The sequence below is a fragment of the Kryptolebias marmoratus genome, linkage group LG17, assembly GCF_001649575.2.
Source record: "Kryptolebias marmoratus isolate JLee-2015 linkage group LG17, ASM164957v2, whole genome shotgun sequence".
Taxonomy (NCBI): domain Eukaryota; kingdom Metazoa; phylum Chordata; class Actinopteri; order Cyprinodontiformes; family Rivulidae; genus Kryptolebias; species Kryptolebias marmoratus.
The window spans coordinates 18,907,947-18,928,184 of record NC_051446.1 but is presented as its reverse complement, the minus strand read 5'-3'; the positions used below and the strand labels follow the sequence as shown (position 1 = coordinate 18,928,184).

Genomic DNA, 20,238 nt, shown 5'->3' with positions numbered 1-20,238 from the left:
CTCCTACCCTTGGTGTGTTTGGCAGGCTTGTACTCAACAACACGACCAAAGCACCAAAGCATGTGCTTGCCAGGCTGGAGTGGTTACATGTGTAGCATTCTTTACTAATGACCCAGTCTGTGCAGCTGTCAGCTGTGAAACATTAAATATTGAACAGGCCGAGCAAGATGTGAAGATGCAAGATGTGTTGGAGCATCCCTCTCCACTGGAGGCCCCGTGTATTTCAACATTCTCCATTATAGTGTCAGTCTTAGGCATGCTATCAGTGCAGAAACCATGTGTTCGTCTGCAGGAAAGCATAATCTTTGGCACAAAAAAATCTAATGAAATCACTTGCAGTTTGTCCCCATGTTTAAAAAAAAAAATTGTTCACAGCTTGAAGCATCACTAAAAAGATAATCAAGTGTGTTTTTAACAACCTGAACAACCTGTGACGAGCTATTCCTGCTGAATGACGGCTGTTAAACTGCCATTACTAAATCTGCTTTTCCTGCTGCTTGATTTTTATTTATTTTTTATTTTTTTTGTGACTACCTGAGAGTAGTTTTTCTTCAGCAATATCACCTTGTTAAAATATTTGCCTGAATACTTGACCCCGTGGGTAAAACGTGTCCTTCACTCAGCGCAGCTCAGTTTGGTGAAGTGATAAAGACAATGTCCAAGGGGCATCTCAGCTGTACATAAATCACTCAGGCAAGAGGGCCAACCTAATTATACGAGCCAAGGGCACCACTCCCATGATGAAGAAAGACCAGCAATTGAAAGGGGATTCAGTACTGGCGCAAAAATGTTGTCTTTTTGTAGTGCTGGAAGAAAATTTGCAGGTTTTTACAGTAATTAAATAAAAGCCTGTTATCCCATTTTAGGTAGAAATGGGTTCTAACAAGACATTAAAGGACTGACAGTGTTGATATTAATAATCTTTATTGATGCTATAGTATCTTAATGATGTGGATTACAGCAGTTCTGTGTTAATGTGTGGTAAATAAAACCTTATTTTAGTAATCAGCATGACGGTTCATGATGGCCACCTTTGTTTGAATCTCCATACTTAGCCATGCTATTCATGTGCTAATGTTTCCTGTCAGTATTATCCAAATGTTGGACTGTTGTGTGCAACACATGTATCATTTCTCCTTGTGTGTATGTGCATACTTTATTATTATTATTTTTTTATAACTTTTTGATCTCAAACTATTCTGTCGTTTCTTACTTTTTTGTCTGTCACTGATTTACTTTGGTTTGCTTGTTTTCTGATAATCCTCCCTTCATTTTGTTGCAGTTGAAGAGGACCAGCAGTCAGCACTCTCCCCCAAAAAGAAGCAACGAAATGGAGGCATGAGAAATTCTCCGAACTCCTCACCCAAGATAATGAGGTAGGACACCAGTATCTGATGGAGAACATCTTGAAGAATACTTTCTGTGCCCACTCGTTCATGGATAAACATGTCAGATGTGCAAATGCCAAGGTTCCATGTGACATACAGAGACTGGAGCTCTTAAGCAGGTCTGGCACTAATGACAGCACCTAGCAGTGAGACGGGCTCTAAAGGATGGATAGCCCGAGGCTATTCATCTATTGTCAGATCCCTCTGAGGTCTTTTCAGCACATAGGGCCACAGATGATATGTATCATCACAATGAAAGGCGAATTCAAATGCTACCTTGCTTTTATCTTGTCTCGTGAAATTAAACTAGCGCTTATTGATCTTGACTGGAGATAACACTATTATTCAACAAGAGCCCATTACTGGAATGATAATAGTAGTAGTCATTGTCATTAAGTGCCAGGTTATAAGGAAGTCATGCAACAGGGAGGACCTGCAGCCTGATGTTTACAACATGGTGCAGATGTAATTTAATTAAAGCAGACAGATGACTTTATGCTCTCAATTCTAATATGGCTGCTATTTGTTTGACATTTGGAAGTCAAACCCACATGTCTGCATTGATTAATACTGTATCATACAGTACAGATGAGTAAGAGATGGTGGTTAGAAAAGTGGCTTTGTTGCATTATAAATAAAAGCATTTATTTGCATCAGTAAGCATTTCCTTTGATCTAAGGCATCCGGTTTTTCAGGTGGGCGTTTGCCCTTGTTTGATTTACTTCAAAGTGGTATTCAAGTTGAATCGCTGCAGGTAATTTCCAGACTCTTGGGCAACAAAACCCAGGCTTTTCCAGCGCTATCGCCATCAGCTAAATATCAACCCACCGAACCGATCCATCTACTTGCCACACTAATACACTGCAATACAGGTGGATGTGTTATTCCTTTCAGCGCCTGCTGTCTGTAGAGGGATTCACTGCAGTAGCCTAAGGGATACTTCATTGCAACAAGCAGAGAGAGGGGAAAAAAAACATCTGGGTGTATACTATATCAAATGTGTTTTTATAGGACCTGCGGCCTCAAGGCCTTTGTAAATAAGTAATGATCAACAGATTGGCTGTGGGTTTTGAAGAGCAAGCCTTTGTCAGTTTGCATGAAGGGTAGGGTTTTTAAAGATTTTTCCAGTGCCCTCAGTGCTTGGATAAGTTTTAGCAAGCTAGTGCAGTAATAATGAAATAAAAGACCTACATAATGTGCATGACTGCTTTCTATCTTTTAGCTGTCATCACATATTTCTAGAAAACGCATGGCCTTAGGTTTTGTGATTACAATGTGTTACGATAAAAACTGAAGTATTGGATCGTCCAGTTTTAAACCTCAAAAAGTTAAAAAAATAACACAATCAGTGTCATTAAACAAAAGTTGGTTGTTTTCAAGAAACAATTTTAAATTCAGCAAACTAGTACTTCCTGTCTGGAGCTTAGCAACAACGCCCTCACTGAAATTAACACCACTTCCACAGGCTCCTTGATGGGTCATAAGACACATCTAACTGTGGCGTGTCAAAACGTGTTTGGTCACATCCAAGCGCCTTGACATACACGTCATGTCTGCCATGGCGCTGCTGAGGCAATTGGTGGTGTAGGACAGTGACAGGCCGTCATGGCTGACAGTGAGCGATAGCTATCCTGGCAGAGCTCTGCCTCACCAGTCATCTCCACAAGGACAAACTGAAGTGACAGCGGCTCCACTGAGTGAGTGCTGAAGCATTTGACTTTTGATGAAATATTTAGCCGAGGTGTAAAACCTCTAAGTACTTTCGCTCTTATTGGACATAATGTTTCAGACTTAGCAAAAGCTGATGGTGAAGTAGAATACAATCAGAGCACAAAGCAGAATTCACGATTTTTGTGCAGAATTTTGATGATTGATCCAACAATTAATTAAAATGTTTTGGTGTTCAGAGCAAAAAAAAACAGAGGAAGGAAAATAAAAAAAAAATTAAAGAAAGATCTAAATGAATAACTCCAGGATGGCTGTTTGTTTTAACATTTACAATATCACTTAGTGCATCAAATTGTTTAACATGAAAAAATGAAAGATTTAGCATTCAAGCTATCTTTCATGCTAGAGTTTTAAAATGAAATAGTCTCATCTGATAAGAGATGGAGTTAAAGCAGTTTAGTTCAAATCTTGTGAATGACATAATGCACAATTTAATGCAAGATTGTGCTCAGTGAATGTTCAGGATGACTCTCAGCTACTACTACACCAAGTTTTAGCTCAATATCTGTAAAACGATTATAGTTTATATAGTTATAGTATCTGAGTTTCATTAAAATTTAGAATGGTGTTTATGAAATACTTTCCTAACAGACACACAGGGTTGATGCCAACAGTTAATGCCATAGTTTTAAACCAAAATATTGTGTAATGTGTAAAGTATGTGTTTGAGAATGATTCTCAACCACTGTCAAATCAAATTTTAGCTCAATATCTGTAGAACTGGCTGAGTTAAAGCCGATCTTTGTTTTTCTAAGGTCGTTTAGCTGTGGTGGCCATCTTGAATGTGGTTGACTCTAAAAGTTACTCAGTTGTAGATGTGTATCCAATGATTACTTTAAGTTTCATTAAATTCCATCTACTAAATGAGATAATAATGCTACAGAAAATGAACTTGTACATGCTGCACCTGCCAAAAATAAAAAAAATTATTCACAGTGAGCAATAGTTAAAACAAAGAGACTGTGGTTCTAATTCTAATGAGTTCGGACATCTAACAGTTTAAAATTTAATATGAGTTTGTTGTAAATATGACAAATGATACTGTAATTTGCTCTAATCCCCTAAAATTGATTTGAAGTTAGGGGTTTGAGTCAGAGCTGTCTTCACTCATGCCAAGCAGCAGTGACATGTTTTAGATTTGTTGACATTGCACAAACTGCCAGATCTAAAGTTAAAAAGTGTTTAAAAAAAGATACTGCATTACTGCATCTTGTAGACTTTTATTCACAAAATTTCACATTCTTCAATGTATGAAATGTCTTGTGCAGACAGAATCTTGTTCAATAAAAACCACATCCACTGAGAGGTTAGAAAGTGACAGAAAAGACATTTCCTTCCTCGGCTCAGTGTGTTCTAGAAAGGACATCCAGGTCTTGCCTCGGGCCATATGAGCCTAAAGGCGGGGGTTTTGGATTCAGTCTCTTGCAGCCTGAGGGATGGTAGTTCCAGCTGACACTTTCATGCATACTTAACATGTTATTTTAGGTGGCATTCTTTTAGAGTACTTGCATGGATTAAAGATAGGCTTCGTTTATGGGGAGATGATTTGGAGAATTTTAAAGGTTTATGACAGGGACAGTAGGCTGCTGTCTGATTTTTTTATTTTTTTTTTCCAGAGGATAACATCTTTTAACTTTGAATCTGACTTAGACAATTTATAGTGCAGGGATTGTTGAGCAGGACTGCAGTTACTGTTGTCCAGGCCCAGGGTTTAGGAATAAAGGTTTGGTGAATTTTATAATTAGGCTTCACGATTCAAAACTGTAATTACAATTTTACAATTTTTTAATGTAATGTCCGGTTTTGTCTTTATCATAACTTAGTTTTGAATGCATTTTTGTAATTGCAGGTTAAACTATTGGTGATATTCTAGATGGATCAGGTCATAAGTTCTTGTATGAATGTTTTAAGTTACATGTCTAGTATATTTTACTGAAAGTCAAAAGATCTTTTCCCTCTGACCAAAACAAGTGTGGTCCAACCACATACTCATGATGACAGACCTCTCTAAAGATCAGTGTCAGGTGGGCTGGACCTCAACATTACGCTTAGTGAAATTACTTTATATCATTCTGATGGTTTGTTTAAACATTAATACCCCTCACTTTGGAAAGCAAATACAGTCGGGCAAATTGCTGAAATATTTAAAGTCTGGTCTGTTAAAGCTTTTACCCTGCAGCACACTCTTATCAGAAGCTGTACGCAGTAAGGGGGCGTAATTGCATCTTCTTGCTCATGCCAGTCGACGCAGTGTGTTGTCTCCTTCTGCCTGGCTGCTGCTGATGTCACTCTGCTTGATGACATGGTAGTTTTGGTTGGCATTTCCACAGATGACCTCTGACAAGCAATGAGCACTAAGAAAAAAAAATGCAAGTGATTTGTTTCAAGAATTGAAATATTCTATTTATTTAAAAAATAGGGTGATGATATGTAACTCATCTACAGCAACAGTGTGTGATGATATTCTGTTATTGTCTTTTGCCCATTGGTTCAATCAGACACGACCCTCTCCTCATCCCAGGCAGCGAGCAGATTGAGAGCATGGATGAGAATGTAAAGAAATATGACTCAACGGGGATGTTTCACTGGTGCCCGTCCAAAGACATCGAGAAGGTCATTCTGGTAGGTCCTGCCTCTTCACTCGAACACACTTCATTTTTCCTTGGCACTCCACTCCTCAGTGACAGATGTCTTGTCACAAAGCACCATCAAAGGTTGACAGGGCACTTAAACACACTGTAATGAGGTGTTTGACATGTCATTTGCTCTGCAGAGGCCGTGTACATAGAACACTTTTTGAACTAATACATATGCCATTTTTCAAATTACTTTCATATACTGCTGCCATCATGAACTGCATAATATGTTCTACAGGGTGAGCAGGCTGCATGGGAAAAGCGAAAGCACAAACATTTGGTCGCAAGCTCGTTTATGCTAAATTCCTGTCACGAATGCCATTTTTTTTCAGCCTATTCTTTCCCTTTCAGACCCGAAGTGAAGCGGCCATGACTGTTCTGAGTGGACACGTGGTTGTGTGCATATTTGGAGACATAAAATCGGCGCTGATTGGTCTCCGTAACTTTGTAATGCCTCTGAGAGCAAGCAACTTTCACTACCATGAGCTGAAGCACATTGTGTTTGTCGGTTCCCTCGAGTATCTGAAGAGAGAGTGGGAAACTCTACACAATTTTCCAAAAGTATCCATTCTGCCGGTGAGTAAAACAAACTGTCATTTCAAACATCTATATATCTCATTAACACAATTAGTGTTTACTGAAAACTCTTCATATCTTGGCTGACATACAGTAGGTGAGATAAATTTGTTCCTCTTCTTCACAAAGGGTACACCGCTGAGCAGGGCAGATCTGAGGGCTGTCAACATAAACCTCTGCGACATGTGTGTCATCCTGTCAGCCAATCAGAACAATATTGATGATGCATCGCTACAGGACAAAGAATGCATCTTGGCGTCGCTCAACATCAAATCCATGCAGTTTGACGACAGCATTGGGGTCTTGCAGGCCAATTCTCAAGGTAAGGAGCACCCTATCATAGTTCAATGCATTGCCCAGGAGGGACAAGGCCCTGGCACAGAAAATATTCCTCACTGCGTGCTGCATGGCTGACCTGTTGTTGCTGCAGTTGACAGTAAACCTTACTGACTATTCCTCAGGTTACTGTAACAACTGGTTACTTTCCAAACCTCATTGGTGGGAACACGCATAGCATTGGCACAAAATCTTCCCTTGTACAATTTTTTGTTTCAGCAACTGTACTTAAAACCTCAATTCCAAAAACGTTGAGATGTGGAGAATGCAATAATATGCAAATCTTATAAATCCATATTTTATTCTTAATGGAACATGGCAAACACATCAGATGTTTAAACTAAAAAACTTTACATTTTTAGGAAGAAAAACAAGTTAATAAAGATTGGAACCTTTACCGCTGTAAAGCATTCCTTCTTTTAACAGTCTACAAACATCAAGGATCTTAATGGTGGTTTTGTCTATATGATTTTGCTGTTCAGCAGTCCTTGGTCATTGTTTTGTTTATTGATGAGCCAAATGTTTTCAATTAATAAGAAGCCTTCACTTCAGGCAGGTCAGTCCAGCACCTGGACTTTCCTACTATGTAACCATGCATTTTATTTATGCATTGTCTTGTTGAAACATGCAAAGCCTTACCAAAAAAGACTAATTAGGAGCATATATTGTTCAGCACTGATGATGATTTGTCCTATATACTTTAGCAGCCTTTTGTTGCACCTGTCCTGTCTTTTTAAAGATATTTCTGCCATAAAACGTCTGTTATTTCAAAAATATCTTTTTAACTTATCAATATTGTATGTTGGAGCTTTCTACATGACAACTGAAGAGGGTTCTCAATAATGTGGTAATTTAGCATTAAAAGAAATGCTTTTGGAAACCTTTTGACCCAAAAAGAGGGGGGGAAAAATCCCTGCCAATTTCATTATTCTTCTAATACATGTATGACCTCACATTTGCCTTAGTCAGCAGTAAGTGATGGATGTCAAAACATGGCACATGTATAATACATACAACATCACTGATTTAATGTGCTTACTTGTCAGTCTGAAGAAAGCAAGAAATGTCAAGTCAATTTGAATTCAATCTTGCATCATTTATTTTCTCTTACATGGCTGCACATGCTCCATGTTTTTTTTTGCATGTGTATAAAAGGTTTCTGTCCACATGCACACACAGTCGAAGGGAAACAAAATGAGCCATGTGTCACATCTATTATATACGGACTAATATTGGTCTCTTACAAGAATACAACAACATTGCACTCAGCAAGTTTACCAGTGGCTGGGAAAGGATGAAATAGCCCCAGTGTATTATTTCTTCTGATACGCTTGATTGGATCCTCTGATGAAGTACTGAATATTGCATTAACATGTTATACATGTGTCCATTAAGGCTTCACACCACCAGGGATGGATAAATCCTCTCCTGAGAACAGCCCAGTCCATGGGTTAGTAAGGCAGACCTCCGTCACTACTGGAGCGAATATTCCCATCATAACTGAACTAGGTATGACTGCTGTTATACATTTGTCTGAGATGATTGATGTGTTTTTGTAATCTAACTTTTGTAGCCATAGAGACTAACAGTGTGTGGTTAACAGAACTAAAAGTGGAGCTTTTCTGTATGTTTTGCCTTTGTTGACATGTTCCAGTAACTGTTTCTCCTCAACACTTGTCTAGCACCATTAGCAAAGCAAGGCAAAAAAGTGCCTGTGATTTCATTCAGTCAGGATAAAAGCAGTGGGACCAGCATACAAATGATAACTGAGCTGGGTAAGAAGTGCCTGTGTCCTGTGCTGCAGTGTTGTAACTGCTGCTGCCTCCATATCAGCTTTCTTTTGATTTTTCTCGCTGCACAAGAGGCTCAGTCCATTCCCATGGCATCACTTTGAGCACATTTTCTACCCTTGGTTCTGGTTGAAATTGCCTGTCTTGTTTTGGCCCCCTTTATCTCAAAGCAAAATTTCTGCCTTTTATTTTTCTAAGAATTCCAGGGCCTTTGATCCCTCAGAAGTCCTTGTGGCTGTTTTTGTAGCAGTTTTTGTAGCATCTTCTGTCGGATCACATTCTCTGGCCCGTGCCCTCCTTTCATCTTGGCTCTGTCGATATGAGTGGCATTTATTTCTGTCCTCAGAGAAGGAACAGTTCTTCAACTAAATTTTACATCATTACACTCTTCCAGCTACTGCATGTGTTTTTGTGCTCAAAGACATCTTTAAAGAAGGTTCTGGAGCAATAAGTTACTTTCATTTGACCTGACATGCAAGTACGAGTAATTGGAAGTTCTGTCATGGCTTTACAAGACAAACAATGGCATATTGGTTTTACTGATTCTGACCTTAGGAGGGCTTTGAATTTAAGGCCTGGAACTTTGACAATATGCATGGTGTCATGAATGTGCATGAATTGCCTGGATATGGAATGTGGCAGAGGCAAGTTTGTTGAATGCAAATACCAAACAGTCGTTTCAGTTAAATAAGGAAAATTTGTTCAAATCTGTAGCAAATAAATTTAGTGCATATTCACAAATACAGTCCATATCTGCAGCTTCTGCCTGTTGTGCACAACCACTGTATTTTGTGTCCTCCTTTTCATGCAAATAAAGTACTTTGCTTGATCCATGCTTGTTTAAAACCAAACCAGTTCCATAAGAACTGTTTTTTTGTGAGCAGTGAGCAAACAAGCAAAATTTGAATAATTCATGAAATGTATGTTTTCTCCAACAGTTAATGACTCCAATGTTCAGTTCCTGGACCAAGACGACGACGACGACCCAGATACGGAGTTATACCTCACTCAGCCTTTTGCCTGTGGAACTGCATTTGCAGTCAGTGTGCTGGACTCCTTAATGAGCGCGGTAAGTCAGAAACGCTTTGGCTAACAAACAAATCCATCAGGATAACAAAAGGGAGAAACCTGAAATATGCAGAGACATGTTATGTTTGGATTTAAAAAGATAGAGTACCTCCACCACAGCTGAAAGAAAAAAAAGTAGTTAAAACCATAAATGACAAGGCTGGAACTTGTAGTGGTCATTATGGCTTCATTTGTCTGCCTTTCAGTTTGAGTGAGCTAAGAACAAAGCTGCCTTCAACTGTGCTCCAATGTAGACAAAGGTAATGCTACCTAATGGACAGCCCTCATCCATCATCTTAGTCAATAGTGCTGTCAGCAGCCAAGGGAGATGTCACTTTGAAGCACAAGCATGGGGAGAAGGGGTACAGCAGTGCAAAGAAAAGGGCAGACATTTCCCCTTGTTAAAATCAACAAACCAGTAACTGGAAGGAATTAGAAAGGTAACATTTACAGCCCACAGTACAATAGGAGGGAATACTTTTCTAGTAATTGATTGGAAAAAATATCCTGGTGAAAATACTGATGCTCTGAGTGTGAGGAACACTGTGTACGATGGTAGTCTTTGAGAAAGTTCATTTATAATTTTGGTGGCATTTGCTCAAGGATGTATCCTCTCCAACTTCATTTCTTCAGACATACTTCAATGATAATATCCTCACCTTGATCCGGACGTTGGTAACAGGTGGGGCGACACCGGAGCTCGAGGGGCTGCTGGCTGAGGAGAATGCATTACGTGGCGGCTACAGCACGCCACAGACCCTGGCGAACAGGGACAGGTGTCGCGTGGCACAGCTGGCCTTGTACGACGGGCCCTTTGCTGACCTCGGGGTAAGTGAGCGGTCTTGTTAGTCGACTGCCGAGGCCATCTTTGTCGTCTTGTATTATGGAAGCTGCCTTCAGTCTTTTAGGGTTTCTTATGTTGTTTCACTGAGATACAAAACAGGAATTGTTTATATCTTAGTTGTGTTATTTCATAGTCATGCATCTGTACAACATATCACAAACAAATGTAAACAAAATCTAGCTCCTAGCAATTTATATTAATATAACAATTTGATAAATCTTTAAAAAAGGATGATTTAGAATTGGCTAAAATCATGTTTAGACAGCTGCTAAAATTCGATTTGTATCTCTATGCCATGTTGTCTAAGTGGTCAGTTTGGATTTGTGTACTTCCTTCATCCCCTTCAGATAACCTGAACAGAAACCTCTCTACAGGGTCCCAGCCCACAGATTCTACTCATTACTCTACATTAAGTGGGATTCATGGATTTGGAGTACAAATACATATTACAAAAATCTAAAGAAATGTTGAGTTTCCTGTCTGGACTTGGCATATTCTGAAGGGGCAGCAGGACATGAGGAGGGACTAAAAACACAGTTCTCTAACTGGCGGTGGTCCGTTTTTTATTGTCTTTTGCAGGATGGTGGCTGTTATGGTGACCTGTTTTGCAAAGCCCTGAAAACATATAACATGTTGTGTTTTGGCATTTATCGATTGCGAGACGCACATCTAAACACACAAAGCCAATGTACCAAACGGTGAGTAGGGGTCCGGGCTCTTACATTCTCAGAACTGATATTTACACGCCTCACATCTGATATGTTTCTCTTTCAGGTATGTCATAACGAATCCACCGTATGCATTCGAGCTGGTGCCCTCTGACCTGATATTCTGCCTGATGCAGTTCGATCACAACGCCGGCCAGTCTCGGACCAGCCTTTCGCACTCATCTCATTCGTCACATTCTTCGAGCAAAAAGAGCTCCTCTGTCCATTCTATCACAACTGCAAACCGAACCAATCGCACCAAAAGCAGGGACTCGCGAGACAAACAAAAGTATGTGCCCCTCTAAAGCTCTCTGCCTGTTCGTGTCTGTGAACAGTGCCTGCCAGCAGTCTTGTCCTGTGTGTCTCTTTTTTTTTTCAGGGTTCAGACTATACCACATCTCGTCGTTGATGTATGTTTGTCTGGATGTGCATGTTTTTGTCACTTGTACATCTTTGTTTGCATTTAAGAAAACAACAATGATGTATTTAGAGTTTTCCCCCCTCTTGAACAGGAGTCAGAGTAAGAAACCACCATACAATGGAAATGGACCTAAAATCTTTAACACATTTCTATCAAGTCCACATGTAAACCCTGTGTATAATTAGCCACTATCATTTCTTATTATAACAGTGGCCTTATCTGCACAGACAGAGCCACCTCCTTCAAAACATTATTTTGTGATGTCCTAATTGTGCAATTTCTGAATGAACAAATATTTAGGTACCTTCAGCTTTACTACAATTTTGTGTTAAATCCTGTCTTCCTTAAGACTTTTTCCACCTGAACCTTTATTGTACTTGAACTGCACTTATGAATGAATATGTCAACTAAATATTGCACAGCCTTTCCCCAATACCTTTTTTTTAAAACTTAAAATTACTTGTCAACATATTTTGCAAAAAAATGATGTTACAATTCTTAATAAAGTCACAACTAAATTGTAATTGTTTTTACATCTTTTTTTCCAGTTTCTTAAAGTTTAGTGAATGATTTTGTTATTAGGGTTGTCCCAAGCAAAATACATGAAGACGTCAGGTAGAGTTAAACTAAACCGATCGATATTTGCAAATACTTCAGTGTCCAGCTATAACTGTCTTAAGTGGAAAATCTGTGGCGACAGAACCAACGCAAATTTATTTTTGAAAAAAAACAATACACATAGAAAGTGCTTGTTTGTTAACGGTTTCTGATGATGGTGCACAGGCTGTCATTACCTGTTAGCAGTGAGGTAACACATTTATAAAGCCATCTGAAGCCTAATTAAGATCATTACAATGACAAGGAGCTAGGTTCGTATCTGGAGATGATCATTCAATCTTGTCCAAGAAACTATTCCCAACACACACAATAATTTAGGTGAAGGGGATTGACAGCCATAGTTCAACAAATTAGTCAAATGCAGGACACACTATCAAAAAAAACCCATTGTTGGTCAACAGTCTCATCATTCAGGCATCTGGTAAATGGCCCGATCACATGGGAGCATCAGAATGGAGAAATAAGGGGATTTAAGTGACATTGAATGTGGCATGATTGGTCCAACTATTTCAAAAACTGCTGATCTACCGGAATCTTCACACACAACCATCTCTAGTGTTTACAGAGAATGATCCACTAGCTCATAGAACCACTCATTACAACCAAGGTATACAGAATACCACCTCTGAACACACCAAACCAGATGGGCCATAGCAGCATCGGCCCACTGGGTGCAAGTCCTGTCAGCTAAGAACAGAAATCAGAGGCTACTATTCACACAGCCTCACCAAAATTGGAAAACTTTGCCTGGTCTGATAAGTCTCGATTCACTGAACTCAAACGGCCTCCACAGTCACCAACTCTCAATCTAATCAAGCACTTTTGATGTGGTGCAATAGGAGATTTGCATCATTAATGTTCAGCTGAAAAATCCACAGAAAATGCTGGTTTCTATGTTAATATGGACTAAAATCTCTGAGCAATGTTTGTAACACACTATTGAATCTATTCCACAAAAAAATGAAGGTAGTTCTGAAGGCAAAAGGGGGTCCAACTTGCTACATTCTATTTGTACTCTGAAGTTTGAATTTCAGAAGTGCAAGTAGGAAAAAATCAACTGGAACACCTTCTGATATGGGAATTCAGAGTTGGAAAGACAGTGGTTTGCCATCTGCCCCAACCTTGAAACCCAACATAACTACCTCACACATGAAATGTAATGGTAGCTTCAGAAATCTAGTACTTTGTTTGTGTCATTAAAACAGTTGCACACTGCATTGTCCAACCTTTACCATTAAACATGTTGCTACGACATTTGACTTCATAAAAATGCAGAGAAATGCTTTGTCATTGGCTTGTATCGCTAATTTACAGGTATCTTAGTCACTGACCACAACAATTAACAAATCTTGCTGGCTTTTCAAGTTCTGACTTCAGAGGTAAATGGAACACAGTATATTATTCTCTAATATTTTTGCATATACAGATAAAATAACCAACAGGACCATCATGTTCTTCAGCTAAAAGGGCATCCAGCAAAGACAAAGACACCGGCCTGCTTTTCACAAGATGGACAAACCTACCAGCTCTAAAGGCTCAGTTTGGTCTTGATTTAGCTTCTATTTGCACTCATCTGGGATGGTTTTTGCTTTAGAGGGACATTTAGTTGGTCTGAATATCCTTTATTGCACATGAGGTTGTTTGCTTGTGGCCAGTCTTTTATGAGGCATTCAAGTTCAATAAAATACCAGTACAGAAGTTTGAATCAGACAAGTGTTTCTCCAAACAACCTCATCTAATTGTTCCAATTTCAGACCCAAATAGTGACTATAAATTCTGGAAACTGGCTGTCGCAGAACACCTGTCTCTGTAAAATGGGGCTGTAAAGAGAAGAAACTCTAAACTTTAATGTTTGGAGAAACTCAGAAATCCTCAGCTGTAGGTTTATGGGTGTCAGCAGAGATACTTAGCACCTATTAACCCTGGGCAACTCTCAGAACCAATTCAAGTCTGACTGGTTTGTAAAGCAGCAACATGACTAAATTAAATGGCCACCATTAGTTATTTTACATGAGGGGGGTCTCTGTCCCACTCACTATACTCTACATCTGCCCTGCTTTTTCTTGAGCTCGTGACATCAATAAAATGACTCATTTCCCACTTATTCACCTATTCAAAGTATTTTTTAAATGGTGTTTTAAACTATAAACATCTATGCATCAGTTTCTGCCCACAAACAAATATTTATTTCAAGTCTCTTCTGTTGTCTTCTGACTGGTGTTTTTCTAGTCTTGACTGGTTTGTCTTGATTATAAATGCCTCAGCATTTTATTTTTTAAACTCAGAAATGGCAGAGGTATGCAGACTATAAGCACGTTCTTTTACTCTCTTTTCATTACAAATAAAACTCACAAGTCACAGCTGCTGAATGACCACCACCATCTTTTTATGGTTAATAATCTGCTTAATGCTCATTTGTTTAGATGTCACAATTTAAATAACATCTAATAAACTGATGCGTAGAATCTATGGCGCATTTGATACATTAGCTGCATGCTTCTCTGGGTTTTAGAATCCATCCTAAACAGGGACATCATCCTTCGAGCTGCTTTAGCATAGCCATGAAAACATTACAGCTGCTCCTTCAGTAGCTAGATTCATAAGAATAACACTTCCATTTTAGTTTATTTTTACCACAACCTGCTGTTTAACCTACTCTACATTTCATATGCAATGACGTGGTGCATATATTTCTCCTTCTCATCATCATGCTGTGCAGTTTTTGTTATTAATGGTCACATTTCCCATTTAGCTTACATGTAGTGTACTACTTTCTTTTTCTGAAGTGCAACAAGGATCAATAGAGTGGGGCAAGGTATGGAATTAAGTGATTATGCATGATGTTCAATAATGCACTGAGCACGGTCGTGTACTTGCTGACATTTTGCCCTCTGAATGGAAGCACAGCAGGTTTGACTGCATGGTTCTAACCTGTGCAGCACATCTCACTGTAGGTTTGACTGCAGAATGTGTGTTTGCAACTCAATGTTCTGATGCTATTTCACTTTAATCCATATCATTTGATACCTGACAGTTATCTGCAGACATTGTACCGCCACAGCCTTATTTCTAAGTGAAGAAAACGCATGACCATGGATGTCACCAGTGGTATACAACACCAGACCATTCACTTCTTTCTTTGGAAAAAGAAAGCTGCATTAAATCAAAAGCTTGATGCTCCTCATAAACCCCCCAAAATATACAGAGGTGTAAAGTACTATACTACTAAGTGAGAGTAAAGTAAGAAAATAAACATTAAATTGATAATGTGCATGCCTGCACAAAACAGCATGTTCCACTTGTAATATAATTTATATGACAATACAGTGCAAAAGTCCCGAGTCAACCTTAATTTCTTTATATTTTGTTTCCAAAGAGACAGATTCTCTTGTAATATTTTAAAGTAATCATGTATAACCACTCTTCAGGCTTTTTTTTTTGGATTTTGGCTGCTTTTTAAATGATAACCATTGTCAGAGAAATGTTTGAAAACTTTGAATTACCAAAAGCTCCTAAATTCAAGTAATAAACAAGTGTTTTAATCACGCACAACTGGTTTAAAACTGGATCTTTAGGCACTTTGTTATTAGAAGTCCGTCACAAAGATGTAATTCCTTCTTTTAGTTGAATTTATGAAAAATACACAAAAATATTTTAGCACCCTTAAGGTGATTCTTAAAGAGCTATAAGCTGCAAACTTGAGATACAGTAAATGATCAGATGAAGGTTTATGCATTTCTCAGGTTGTTGGATTTTTTTTCCTGTTTCTTCTTTTTGTGTCTCTCACTTATTTAATTTTTGTAATTTTTTAAGCACTCACTGCACAATATGTTGGTCACATACAAGGACTGGACAGAAAATAAGTAAAAAAGCATCCCGAGCCTGAAGAACTTCTGATCAGGATCACTTTAAAAAGTTGCAAGAAAGTCTGGCTGTTCAAAAGCAAACTATTTAAGAAATGAAGATTGTTTCAACTTTTGCACCGTACATTTCAGCTGTGAGAGCTGGGATATTTAGTTATGTCTACCTGCCACTTAAATCCCACCTATTAGAATTTATCTTTACTCCATCAAGTTAAAGAAATTCCTTTATGTACAACATCCACTCAATGATGCGTGTGCACGTAAAATAGAAAAAAACCAAAAACAATTTGATGACACTGCAATCATGTAGCATTAACCGTCTGATGTCTCTGTATGATTTTGGCTGTTTCTCAGAAAAGACATGGTTTATAGATGAGCCAGAGAAAACCCACCTGAGGACCCTGCAGATCAATCCTGTGAATACTCTCGCCGTCAACCAAGTCAGTCAGAATAAATCCACAAGCAGCTTGATTCAGCCCATCAGAGAAGCGGAGGACGAGTGCTGACAGCTGGACGCCTGGACTCCCAGAGAGGTTGTCAGACTGGAACTTGGGACATCCCATCTGCAAACATAAATCATCAGCTCCCGTTAGACGATACAATAACTGCTTTCTTCTTTCACTTCAGCAGCGACTTCATATGAGCTGATTTCAAAACATGATGGCAATCACAGTCAAGTGTTGCTACCGATCAGCAATTAGTTTGCACAATGATTTTGTAAAAGTGACCAGAATCTATAACTTTTTTTTTTTTGGCGGGGGATTGATGGGCACCTGAAAAAAATAATGTTAAAGAAAAACAAAAAAAGACTACCAGATATTATTATCACTATTACCATACTTCAAACTGTTAAAGTCGCCTTTTTAGCTGTCTATGAACAACCACTGCATTGAAGTCACTCAGTGTTGTTGACTTATTCTGTACAGTTTGTGTATTTTACAGCTGCAACCCCACCCCCACCCCAGCAGAATGGCATTGTTAGTGACTGACTCAGTGATGTCTTTGCCATTTTGAGCTAATTCACAACATTTGTGACAGTTATGATGGCCAGCGTCCATATTTAAATGGCATTTGGCTCCAGCCTTATCTCTATCCATATACATGTCTTATCTTTGCCTTTTAAAATTTATAAATGCTTGTTTTTTTTTGTTGTTGTTCCAATCACCAGACTCCCAGAAATGTCTCTCCAAAGATGAAGATTGTTTTGCCATTTATGATAGAGCTGTTTTGTTGACGATCTCACTCGTCCCCACCATTACAACATAAGAGCTATCGATTTTCATAAAAACACTGAAGCCAGCTGCTACGGCAAAGCGTGGCGCAATATTTTAAAGTCTGTAGGCAAGTTAAACGTGAAAGCCACATATCGCATGAAGTGGGCATCTTTAAGTCCTCCCTTGGCTGTAAGCACTGCCTGACACAGGATTGTCTTGGAGGGCATGAGGCAACTTGAATGTACTCCATGACCAATCTTAATGCCATAATTGCTGCATTTTGTAGATACATGACAAACAGCTCTATCATAAAATCGATTTTCACGTGTTCAGACAGCACCTTAATGAATGATATCTTATCTTGTATATCCATAAAACTATTTATTTCTAGATTATATAGCGGTGTGGTTTAATCTGGATGCACAGAATACAGAGTGTCATTGGTATGAATCATGTCTTATATAAATAATGAAATATAGCTATATTGGCACTGTTGTCACTTTACTTCAGGATCAATGAGTGGGACGGAAAGATGAAAAACAACATTAGTCCACGACATTCTAAATCCACAGATGATGCATCACAGCCCAGTCTAGGATTTGTGTTCGATGTATTTTTAAAAAAAAATTTTTTAAACAAACCCTGTTGTGACATTTTTTGCTGGCACAGACAACATCCAAGCTGTCCATCTCGGTGCCAGTAATGTGCCAGGCAGTGCTGAAGCCAACGGAGGACTCGAGGAAGACCCACTGCTGCGAAAAGGGGCTTCTAGTTTAGCTTTCCAACCACAACTGTGGTGAATAATTTCCAGATGTCTTAAAACTGACTTTTTCCACTACCATTTAAAAAGCAATGCATTTGATGTAAATCTGTAAAGATTAATGTAAAGTATTTCTTTGTAGTGTGTTCTTGTTTGACAGTAACTGTGGCGTTGAGACATTCAGCATTGCAGAATAATTTCTATCATTTTGTGCAGGTTTTTTTTTTTTTTAGCACGACTTGTCAACACCAATGGCAGTCCTAAGGTTATATCTTTCATTACACATAATAAATGCAGTTTATTGTCTTGTAAAAATAGCCCTGTACAAAAACTGTACATGATTTCATTTTGTATTTTCACAAATTAAAAGCAGATGTATTGTGTTCTACAACATGTCTGTGCAGCTGATTTATATATGAACCAGAACTCACTCATCTTTAACACTTCTGTCTCTTGAAAAAAAAAGGACCATAAAAAGCTGTTTCTGTTTTCCAAACCGATCAAATGACACCTCTCTGGATAATGGCTGATAAAAACACTCCATTCACATTCACACCTTGGGGAAAGAGAGAGCCCATTATGTTGCTTGTTAACGATTTTACACACCACGGCATTGTGGGAGACTGTCAGCATGCCAATAATATTTACAGTCTAACACCTCCCAGAGAGGCCGCTGATTTTCCTGATCCTGCTGCCAGCGGCGGTGTCACCTCCTCTTAGTAAACAAACATGTAGCCATCACTCTAAAAATGCTCAGATTACTGCATCTATCAGCTATGTAGGACACAAGTGGTTTTTTTTACAGCTAGGTTATATGCAGTAATTCACAATGTATAATTATGAATATCATATTTCAAATAAAGGTGGCATATGTCTTGTTATTTTACAGTAATTATCAACCAGGTTTGAATTATACTTAATATTATCAATAAGCATCAGTTTGTTCTAAGCCTCCAAAACATTTTGGAGATAAATATTCTCACTAAAGTTTGTAAATCCATATATATCCTAGTTAGTAAAAGGTATATCTCGTTTTTTTTACTATTAAACCTGAGATTTTTGAAGGGTTAGATAAGACACTGGGTAATATTTAGATTCAACAGTTCTCATTTAACAAAATCTTGTGTTCTTGCTTTTGTGATCACAATAATTTTCCACAAAACTATGCACAAATAATGTGTTCTTTCGGAGAATCCTCTAAATCTATTAAAACACGTTCATGCTGCTCAGTTACAACAATCTGAGTCAGAGATAAGTGCATGCATGTTTGGATTTTGGCCAATCCATTTCTGAATCTGTATATTAGCTCAAAACTAATCTCAGCACGCACAAAGCAACGCAGAAATGCACAGTCGCCCCTGAAGACGACTCCTGCCGAGCGTCACGAGTGATAATAGTTTCCATGACAATGCAGCACTCCAAGTGCATCAATGCCAGCCTGGATAAACAGTGATCCTTTACCAAAACAAGGGGGTCATTACAGCAGCTTGTCAAATCAATGCTGAGAGTGTCCCGGCTGATTAAGGCGTCCCCTCTCAGTCCTGACACAGTGTCAATACTGGCTGGCCTGTAGCGGCACACTCCCATGATTGGACTGAAATGCCTATCAGTCAGGCAGCTGAGCTGGACTAATGATTCCCTGTGCTGCCTATTAGAGGGACATGACAATTTAATCCTGTGGGCCAGGCGAGGAAAAGTGACCTTGGTGCTTTATATTGAAGCTGAGGTAAATTGACAAGAGCAGATAAATCTTTACCTTGGGCTATTAACAGAATTAAAGAACAACAAAGGCAGAGGGTTCTTGGTTTGTTGTTCTGTTTGCTTCTGCCTTTCTTAACCCTGATAGAAAAGTACTTTGAATTTATGAACAATACGTAAAAAAAGAACCTCCATAATCTGCTTTGCTGCAATCAATGAAAAAATTCAAACTTAGAGAAGAGTTAAATAAAAACCATGAACTCTTCTATGCTTTGCAGCCAAGCTGGAATATTAAAAGTGGATATTTGCTTGAAGCTCAGTGGTTTTCAGATGTTGAAAGTCATTTCCAGCATGGCCACAGGGCATGGTGTATTGCCTTGGACATCTATCTCAAGGCTACGATAACATTGTCTACATGGCTGGAAAAAAGCCATGTGTTTACACAGATGTTCCGAGCTTTTAGCACATATCTTCCCGTACTGAGCTGCACCATCAGCTTCTGTGCCAAGAGCCATATACATTTTGCATTAGTTTCCCCTTTGATACAGAAATGAAGGAGGGCAGGGGAGCTCAGACGCAGAATCTAAAACA

General features: G+C 38.8%; 1 protein-coding gene and 1 long non-coding RNA gene across 14 annotated transcripts in view; one reads left to right on the top strand and one right to left on the bottom strand.

The window, feature by feature from the left end:
- The window catches only part of LOC108247925 (calcium-activated potassium channel subunit alpha-1), a 76,539-nt gene extending 58,202 nt beyond the window's left edge, over positions 1–18,337 (top strand). For 6 of the 12 annotated variants that reach the window (XM_017436362.3, XM_017436353.3, XM_017436398.3 and 3 more), the window contains 12 exons: positions 1,283–1,376; positions 5,615–5,738; positions 6,104–6,328; positions 6,458–6,650; positions 8,060–8,173; positions 8,347–8,439; positions 9,393–9,523; positions 10,156–10,350; positions 10,946–11,064; positions 11,141–11,362; positions 14,899–14,927; positions 16,330–18,337. In XM_017436362.3, coding sequence (XP_017291851.1) covers positions 1,283–1,376; positions 5,615–5,738; positions 6,104–6,328; positions 6,458–6,650; positions 8,060–8,173; positions 8,347–8,439; positions 9,393–9,523; positions 10,156–10,350; positions 10,946–11,064; positions 11,141–11,362; positions 14,899–14,927; positions 16,330–16,481 — 1,691 coding nt within the window. In that variant the 3' untranslated portion in view covers positions 16,482–18,337. The remainder of the gene's footprint in view (positions 1–1,282; positions 1,377–5,614; positions 5,739–6,103; positions 6,329–6,457; positions 6,651–8,059; positions 8,174–8,346; positions 8,440–9,392; positions 9,524–10,155; positions 10,351–10,945; positions 11,065–11,140; positions 11,363–14,898; positions 14,928–16,329) is intronic. The other 6 variants (XM_017436426.3, XM_017436412.3, XM_017436375.3 and 3 more) reach the window with 3 other exon arrangements.
- The window catches only part of LOC119617847, a 150,866-nt gene continuing 140,947 nt past the window's right edge, over positions 10,320–20,238 (bottom strand). For both annotated transcript variants that reach the window (XR_005234268.1, XR_005234269.1), the window contains exons 4-5: positions 16,368–16,538; positions 10,320–10,449 (exon numbers count right to left, since the gene is read on the bottom strand). This is a non-coding gene — a long non-coding RNA (uncharacterized LOC119617847). The remainder of the gene's footprint in view (positions 10,450–16,367; positions 16,539–20,238) is intronic.